This window comes from Notothenia coriiceps, unplaced genomic scaffold, assembly GCF_000735185.1.
Source record: "Notothenia coriiceps isolate Sejong01 unplaced genomic scaffold, NC01 NC01_scaffold00018247, whole genome shotgun sequence".
Taxonomy (NCBI): Eukaryota; Metazoa; Chordata; class Actinopteri; order Perciformes; family Nototheniidae; genus Notothenia; species Notothenia coriiceps.
This window is the reverse complement of record NW_011350948.1, coordinates 12,343-22,044: the sequence shown is the minus strand read 5'-3', so window position 1 is coordinate 22,044 and position 9,702 is coordinate 12,343. Positions and strand designations below refer to the sequence as shown.

The 9,702-nt window shown below is 41.3% G+C and overlaps 1 protein-coding gene across 1 annotated transcript in view; it reads left to right on the top strand.

Annotated features, from left to right (window-relative positions):
- Nucleotides 1-1,951: 1,951 nt before the first annotated feature.
- The window catches only part of LOC104950865 (Na(+)/H(+) exchange regulatory cofactor NHE-RF2-like), a 17,985-nt gene continuing 10,234 nt past the window's right edge, over nt 1,952-9,702 (top strand). The window contains exon 1 of the mRNA XM_010777442.1: nt 1,952-2,071. Within this exon, the coding sequence (XP_010775744.1) occupies nt 1,952-2,071 (120 nt within the window). The remainder of the gene's footprint in view (nt 2,072-9,702) is intronic.

Below are 9,702 nucleotides of genomic sequence, written 5' to 3'. Positions count from 1 at the left end.
GTAAACAATTATTTCCGAGGCGCACGTTTATATGATCATTATAAAAAAAAGAGAATAAATTAAAAACAGTTTTGAAATAATATGACATTAAAAACAGAATAAAGTTTAAAGGGGAGTGATTTATAAAATATCCATAAAGAAAAAGTAAATCTGTTGACAGTTCTGTTTCAAATGGGTGTTGAGAGATGTATCCATAGATCTCTTCATTTTGCTCTCAAAGTGCACCAGATTGATGCTTTCAACTTCAATATTTAAAAATCTTCCCCCCTTGCCCCCGTACCCCTCTATGTGAGGTCCACACACCACCTATAAAAATAGCACTTGACCCCTGCTTACACCTATATGCCGTGAGCTGATTATCGAGCCTTCATTGTAACAGTCGTGGGTACACTGTGTATTTGCGTGGGGAGTGTTGCAGTAGAACATTCCCCTGTAGCGACCGGTACATTAACGGGAAACCCTAAATGTTTGAGCACCCTCTATGAAACGTCAAGCTACCCCACAGCACCCCCAAAATAGAATCTCTGGCGCCGCCACTGAGCCTGACTATTTGTGTTGGGGGGGCCCGACTTTTTTTTTTCTCCAAATGGGGGGCCTGACAGAAAAAGTTTGAGAACCACTGCCATCTGTAGCCCAAGGTGACCCCTACAAATAGCTTGTTTTCTCCAATATACAGTCCAAAGAATATCATAGAGGACTAAGAAAACCAATTAATATTTCATTTTAAAGATGCAGAAACCAGTTAATAAAAAAAAAGCAACTATCAAAGAAAGGCCTTGTACAAGGTAACATTTGCATTGGAGCATTGGAGCTTGGGTAACACCACATACTCTCATTATGCTGCTCAGAAGAACAATTGGGTGATTTTAGTTCCATCGTCGGGGTTTGCCTGCACAGCCTCTTGCACGCTGAAGTTAAAACAGATCTAATACAGACAAATCTCCTCACTCTAAATTATACAATATGCAGCTCAGATTTAGGCTTACATTTAAAGGGGAATTGAAGCATGCCTGATACAATAAAAGCTTTTTTCATGTCGGAGGACTTTGAAGGTTTGCGTGAAAGAAGATCGGAGTCAGGTGCATTAGTAAGAGAGAGAGAATAAAGAGCTGCTGCTGTTAATGGATGCTATAATGAGACACATTTTTCACTGTATGGACATGAAGTAAGTCTGTTTTAGAGAACAGTTTTAGATGCTAAATCAACCCCCTTAAAAACAACACAGAATAAGGGACCTGTGACACACATTGGAGATGGATTAGAGTTGGGGTGAAATGAGGCAATGCGAGGGAGAGCGAGGTAGAGGAGGCGCGGCCGCCAGGAGAATATGAATAATTTCCATGCTGACTCTTCAGAGAGAGTTCACACTCTTCTCCCTGACATCATCCCTCTTCCCTTCACTTCTTGTTTTGGGGAAGGAGATGACAGGAGCCAGAGAGAGGGGGAAAGGAGGTGAAGCAAGGAAGGGAGTGGTGATGAAGAGAGAAAGGATGGGGGAAGGAAGGAAGGAAGGATAAGAGGCGAGGAGATAAAAGGAGGGAAATGAAAGGGAGAGGTGACAAGGAGAAAAGTGAGGCCAGGACAAATCCTCAAAGAAAGAAGGAGACGAGAGGAGAAAGGATAGAGTTGGGTTTGAGGCAAAAGAAAGGAAGCGAAGAAGAAATAGCACACAGACAATGAGAGGAAGAAGATTTACAGGAGGACAAAAAGGTTGCACACAGAGGAGGGAAAAGATGGAGAGGCAGGACAAAAATGTGAGACTAAAGGAAGGAGGAGAAAGGTTATCGACAGAGGATGGACCTGAAGTCGGAGAGAGAGGATGCAGACAGAGGAGGACGAGGATGTAGGCAGAGGAGGACGAGGATGTAGACAGAGGAGGAAGAGGATGTAGACAGAGGAGGACGAGGATGTATGCAGAGGAGGACGAGGATGTATGCAGAGGAGGACGAGGATGTATGCAGAGGAGGACGAGGATGTAGACAGAGGAGGACGAGGATGTAGACAGAGGGGCGAAACAACGAATAGGACTGAGGAAAGAGCTTTCAGGCGGTCGGAGAAAGAAGATGGGAGAGTAAGAAGGCAAACTGTTGTAGACAAAGGGATGAGGAAGGAGAATTTTGGAGAAGAAAGCTCTGTGCTGCTCGGCTGGGCTTTCTCAGCCTGTCTCTGAAAGTCACAGATGCATGAGGGCTTCCTGTAAATAATTGAAGAGGGGGAGTCCCCCCCTACACACACACAAACTAGAAATCCCCTTTTAAAGCTGTGTAGACGGGAAGTGAGAATGTGTGATCATGTTCCAGCTCTGTGACTGATGTGCAGGCGGCTAGAAAATATAAGAATTACACGGAGTAATTCATCCTGATGTCAACTCTGATTGGCTTTTGCAAAAGGTCCCGGCAGGTGTGTTGTGTTGTTTTACTGTGTGGTAGGAAAGATACACTCTTAGTTTGCTCCAGTTAGTTTCATCCACAGGGTTTCCTTTATTTATGTGTGTAATTGTCCTCACTGAGCTTCTTGCTTTTCATCTGGATTATCTTTCATCCTGCCCGGTTACCTATTGTACAGGTGTCAGGAAGTCGATACAAATCACATTCTAGTTCCCGTACCTTCGACTTAACGACGTGCCCTTGTCTTGTCTTTTCGAGTTTCACGCTCGAGCTGAGTTTCGCCTCGGAAGAATTCTTTATTAATAAAGAAATTGATATTCCAGGAGCAAACCCACATCATTGAGTGAGAAGACTTAAAGCGCACAAGTGCGACTGCATTGCAATCATTATAATCAGAACATGATGTACTGAATACAGCGTGCATGAAAAGGTCTTTCATACTCTTGTATTTAATTACATGCAACACTTTTCTGCCGATTTCTGTGTCAGAAATGGAATATATGCATTTTTCTGAATATATTGTTAGTATACAACAACATACATTTTAAATATTTTCATAATATCTATCAAGAACATTTTTTAATATTATTGTGAGACCAATTTCTATCTATATTTCTTTAATCTCCTTGTGCCGTGCATACTTGCTTGTTCTTAAATATATGCCTCGCTGCTCTCAATGAGATCCTTTATCCTCTTATTGCAAATTGTTAATGATATGCTGCAAACTTAGTTATACATGATGGGACTGTCTCATTAATCCCACATCCCAAGCATCTGTCAGTGTGTGTTTGTATGGGCGCGTGTGTGCGTGTGTGTGTGTGTGTGTGTGTGTGTGTGTGTGTGTGTGTGTGTGTGTGGGTTAAGGATGTGTGTGTGCATGCGACTAACAGATGGCACTGTGTGCAATGAGCTGCTATGTGATAATTATGGAGCATGCTGGGGAAAGTGTGGAAAAAAGTGCTGATGAGTTTTGGACTGTGTGTGTGTGTGTGTGTGTGTGTGTGTGTGTGTGTGTGTGTGTGTGTGTGTGTGTGTGTGTGTGTGTGTGTGTGTGTGTGTCAGGATGTCTGCTGGGAGGTGAAGGAGGAAATCGACTTTGACACGTTTCCTGCAACATGACACTATAACTGCTACTCCTACTTTAATTATCATCTTCTTCTACTACTTCTATTTGAATAGTGTGAGAAACTGTTTACGGTGAATATCCAACAACTAGCAAGAAACTATGAATATTCGATCGGGACATTATATCAACATAAATGATAGGTATAAACTCTCCGCTTTTAGTCCAGACATGTCACAGAAACAACTAGAAGTCAGAAAGTAAATAGCCAGCGGTCCTCCTGAACAAAACCTCCTAGTCCCTCTGAAAGGACTCGTAAGGTTATGTGTGTTTCCCGTTAAGCCCATTTAAATCCCCACAAAATAACAAATCTATGAATATAACCTCTGATAATGACTCGCTGTGTGGAAAGCAAGCTGAGACCTTGCCCTTGTCTAGCTCACAGTGTGCTGAAAAGAGGTTAGGAGATAACAAATAAAAGGACATTGCATTAAACAATCTGGCAGCATATTCAATCGTAATCATCTGTGCTTTCTTACCAGAATAGTTTAATATCACACACATGTTGTTTATATGACAGAATGATTATAGTGTTGGCAAATAAACACCTTTACATATCTTGTATTATCTGACCTCACAGTATAAATGTTTTTTGGTTGAGAAATGGCTAAAACAAATTATTAAAATAGCTGCTGCTGTCAAAAAACTAATCATAGCCAATCGTTTCAGCTCATTTTATCCACAACAACATTAAAAACAAAGGCAGAGAACTTGTTTTCGTATATCCTGAATTTGTCCTTCCTTTTCAGTTTCACCTCCTTTACTCATATTTCTCTTCTCTCCTCCTGAGCCGCAGCATGTTTTCTTAGAGCAGGATGTTTTCCACAAACATGTGTGTGTGTGCGCCGTAAGTTGTGTGTGTGTGTGTGTGTGTGTGTGTGTGTGTGTGTGTGTGTGTGTGTGTGTGTGTGTGTGTGTGTGTGTGTGTGTGTGTGNCCTTCCTCACTATCCTCCTCCTTCCTTTTCCCCCTTTCCTGTCCACTAGACCCTTCTTCTATCATACTGTTCTCTCTTCTCCTTTCTAGCTTCCTCCTATTAGGAGGAAGCTAGAAAGGAGAAGAGAGAACAGTATGATAGAAGAAGGGTCTAGTGGACAGGAAAGGGGGAAAAGGAAGGAGGAGGATAGTGAGGAAGGAGAGGAGAGAACAGTATGATAGAAGAAGGGTCTAGTGGACAGGAAAGGGGGTAAAGGAAGGAGGAGGATAGTGAGGAAGGAGAGGAGAGAACAGTATGATAGAATAAGGGTCTAGTGGACAGGAAAGGGGGAAAAGGAAGGAGGAGGATAGTGAGGAAGGAGAGCAGAGAACAGTATGATAGAATAAGGGTCTAGTGGACAGGAAAGGGGGGAAAGGAAGGAGGAGGATAGTGAGGAAGGAGAGGAGAGAACAGTATGATAGAAGAAGGGTCTAGTGGACAGGAAAGGAAGGACGAGGATAGTGAGGAAGGAGAGGAGAGAACAGTATGATAGAAGAAGGGTCTAGTGGACAGGAAAAGGGGGGAAAGGAAGGAGGAGGGTAGTGAGGAAGGAGAGGAGAGAACAGTATGATACAAGAAGGGTCTAGTGGACAGGAAAGGAAGGAGGAGGATAGTGAGGAAGGAGAGGAGAGAACAGTATAATAGAAGAAGGGTCTAGTGGACAGGAAAGGAAGGAGGAGGATAGTGAGGAAGGAGAGGAGAGAACAATATAATAGAAGAAGGGTCTAGTGGACAGGAAAGGAAGGTAGAGAAGAGTTAGGAAGGTAACAATTAAGAGGAGGTAAAGGACAGATGAGGAAATAGGAAAGTTAAACATATCCAAATATCCAAACTATAGCAAATGAGAAAAGGAAGCAAAGGAGGAGGTTTAGGAAGATAGAGATGAAGAGAGAGAAAAGGGAAGAGGGGAAACTAGAGGAGTAACAAAAGGAGAAGGTGGGAAGGCATGTAATTGAGGAAGTGATAAAAGGAAGTTTGAAGGAGCAGAAATAGGAAAAGTATTGGAAGCTGAAGGAGCAGAAGCACATGGATAGAAAGCGGAGGGAAGGAGGAATATATAGGAAGAGATCAAGCAGGAAAAATGAAAGTAGAGAAGGGAAATAAAGAGGTGGAAACCGAGGCCTGTAACGGAGGCGGAGGGAGAGAAAGGAAACACAGGAACGAGAAAATGGGGAATAAAAAGTGAGGGAAGGTTATAATATAACTATAATCCCTGAAAATGGCAGCAGCTCCTCTGACTGTGTGCACATTAAACCTTTCACTTTCCCCGAGTTAAAATGCACACACACACACATGCTCACACTCACACTGTGTGCAAGGTCATGACACGCTGTGTGTGAGCGCGCACGTACCTCCAGGCCTTCTGTACGACATGATTCACAATGCCTTGTAAATCTTACTCACACAGAGTACTAAGGAGAGTATTTGTGTGAATACTAACACACTGTGCTGCTTTCACACGGGTTGCCGTTTGGATTTATTTGCTGCAAACAGCCAATATAAAATAAATAAATAAACGTACCGACTGTACACATGTAAGGTGTGTGTGTGCGTGTGTGTGTGTGTGTCTGTGCGTGTGTGTGCTCAGACTATATAGCCACTTGCCTTTTAACTGCACTTAACATTCAGGTGAACACACACCTTTAGAAACAACATTACTCCTTGAGCCGCAGTACAATCCCAGGTCACTGTGAAGTCAGTGTTTGAGGTTTATTTATAGTATTTATAGAATATAGTGAACTTTTAGAAGGAAGATGAAGTTTATTATTTGTGTAAATTAGTATTTATTCTCTTAGTTGGTCCGTACATGTTTTTATGGTAGTGGATTCTGACAATTTTGTGTTCTTTTAGATCTGACCAAAAATATAGGAGATCTGACTTCTGAGAAAAGTCAGATTTCTGAGAGAATTCCAAATTCTGACATTTTTTCCCAGAACTCTGAGAAAAGAGTCGAAATTCTGAGAAAAAACTCGGAATTCTGAGAAAAGTCGGAAATCTGAGAAAAAACTCGGAACTCTGAGAAAAGTCGGAATTATGAGAAAAGTCGGAATTATGGGAAAAGTCGGAACTCTGAGAAAAGTCGGAATTATGAGAAAAGTCGGAATTATGAGAAAAGTCGGAATTCTGAGAAAAGTCGGAAATCTGAGAAAAAGTCGGAACTATGAGAAAAGTCGGAATTATGAGAAAAGTCGGACTTCTGACTTTTTTCTCCGAATTCTGAGAATTTCAGAAAAAAAAATCGAGTGTGAAAACGTATTAGTCCTGAGATTAAAGTCAGGAACAAATTCACTTTAGGTCAGATCTCAAACATTTTGAGATCCTCTTCCGTAGGTTTTTCGAGATAGAGAACGATACATTTGGCTAAAGCTTTAGGGACTTTATTGCATATCAAATCCTAGTTTCAGTGTTTCTGAGTTTCTGCTTGTTTCAGTTATTTTGTTGCATCCACTTTGACCATTTCATGTTATCACTTGAGTAAAGGCAGAAATCTTGTGTGCTAATTACCTGCTTAGTAAATATAATAAGTATTTCATTTAAATGTGACACTGTAAGCGCAATTGTGTTTTTTTTGTGGCACTGCAAAACTGCTCCTACATTTTTTTGATCAGCTTCCTTTTGATTTTTGTTCCCTTCAGCCAGCTTTTCAATTAATCCTTTTTTTAATGATTTTTTTTTTTTTGATGAGACAATTTGCATGGAATGTGTTTTCTACGTTGCGTTACTACCTGAGGTGTAAGACGTTCGTATCTATCCTCTTGTAGGTGGAGCGCCGTTGAGCACCGAGCCGGAGAGAGGCGCCGGACAAAAAAGACTGCCTTAAGACAAAACTAAAGACACAAAGGGCATCTAAAGATCTTTTCTTTTTTCCTCCTCCGATTTACAAAAAGAAAACAGATTAAGTCCTCAAGCTTTTTTCCTCTCTGCTGCAGTTCTGAGGATTTTCACTCCCCCCTTCTCCTCCTTGCCTGTGGTCGTGAACTGCTTCTTTTTGCTTCATGTTGCACACTCTCGGTACAAGGAGAACCGAAACACAAAAAAACAGATGAAAGAAAAAACGATGGAGAAAATGTCCCCCCCGCATAACAAGGAATTAACGGTTCTTCTGGGTTCTCCCCCCCCACCTCCACGTCCTTTGTAGACCATTTTTCGGGAGGTGGATTTGTACTTTTTTGTCGACGCTGCGCTGTTCTCTGAATGGATTTAACCGAAGCCTAAATGGACTCGTCACAGTTGCAGTGGATTATCGGCTCGCCACCTTTCATGGGTTTTTTTTTTTGTTGCTTTTTTGAGAACTGTAGTTCCCAGTGTCACATGTTACGGGCGAATCAATCTCTTTTCAGACTTTTTTGGTTTGAATGTTTTGGTAGCCCTGGTGCTGGTAGTTTAACATTGACAGTCAGGGTTTCGGAGGACAGGGTACAAACGGCGGATAATCAGCTGACCCACCTCCTCTCACCGACCAATAGAAACTCTTCTAAGAACTGACAGGAAGTGTTGTTGAAATATTTTTGGTCCCCATTGTCTCTGTCCCTACTCAATTGAGACAATTGGCTGCAGTTGAAGAGCAGCTCCTGTATGTCATTATATCACCTTCATCTCCAGGAGGTGTTAGCATAGCTCAGCACAAAGACTAGAAGCAGAGGGAAACTGCTAGCTAATCAAACCTGACGAGACACAAAGGCCAACTTAAGCAAGATAATTACAGCTATGTCAGAATGTGCATAAAAGTACAGGAAAGTAGATGTAAGAAATGCCAAAGATATGTTTGCAGTGGTATAAAGAATACTGTTAAGAGTTCTGAAAGTGAAAACTGTAACGTTTTTTCAATTTAAGGAATCTGTGTGACATATCTTTCTTTATGTAATTAGCTTTTTTTCTGCCTTTACCCAGGTTTTCACTAAACATTTCATCCATTCATCTTCATTCACACGTGGTACATTAATGACACCCATTTTGTTTATGGTTTCGTACAGTTTAATTGACCCGCTAACGCTTGTAGGCAAGGCATCGTTGACATGAACCATCTCATGCACAAACCAAAACACTTTGAAAGTATATTGACAGAGAAGAATATCAAAAAAGCCAAATCTAGCTCACGTGAGCGGCTAATGCTAATAGCTTCATTGTCTTTAGCTTAGCTTGATCTACGCTATAAACAAAGGTTTGATCAAGCTACGCTAGCAGTTTCCCATCACCTCCAGTCTTTGTGCTAAGCTCATAAAACTGTTACAGGTTAAAAAATGTAATCACAATGTTCAGATTCATCACAGAGGAAGGATTAAAGTCCACACCTAGCTAATCATTTATCTATTCAGCTATCTGGCTAGCAACCTAGCTGCTACGGCTACCTTCATTATCCTCTACTTCTCTCAATTCAAACGTTTGAAGACATCAAATTAATTGTATTAATTTAACTTCCAGTCATTTAGGCAATTAAAATATCTGCCAATTAAATCTCTATAGACTGAAACTGACCTATTGGTTTATTTCTTGTATTTTCCAGTAAATAAAGACGTGTAGGACCCGGGTTGGTTAGTTAACAGATGAGTAACTTTTGCTCTAAGCCTGGACTATCTGTATGTAAGTACAACAGTGTGTTTATTCTGAAATATAACAGTATGTTTATGGGATATAAAGTTGTATAATGGTGTTCGAGTTTGAATATTTGTAGTCATCACTGGTTTGCTGTAGGAGTCAAAGAGAGCAGCTCGGACCTGCTGCTGTGCCTGTGAATGTACTTTGTATTCAGAGGTTTTTATTACAATAAACAAGTGCTGATATCAAACATTATGTTGCTTTAGTTTCTGTATTTTAGAGCCTTTTAATTCAATGTACAGTTTCCATGAACAGGGTGAAAGGTGAGAGGCATTTATGTGGAGAAAGGAGAGGGAGACATTTATTTATTCCTATAATTATAAATCATGCAGTCACTGAGGTGAGCATAGCTTAATGTGTGTGTGTGTGTGTGTGTGTGTGTGTGTGTGTGTGTGTGTGTGTGTGTGTGTGTGTGTGTGTGTGTGTGTGTGTGTGTGCGCGTGTGTGTGTGTGTGTGTGTATGTGTGTGTGTGTGTGAAGGCTAAGTCACAATAGAGACTAGACAGTTCCCATACTGCACTCAGGACAGGAAATAATGCATTGTTCACACACACACACACACAGACACACACACACACACACACACACACACACACACACACACACACACACACACACACA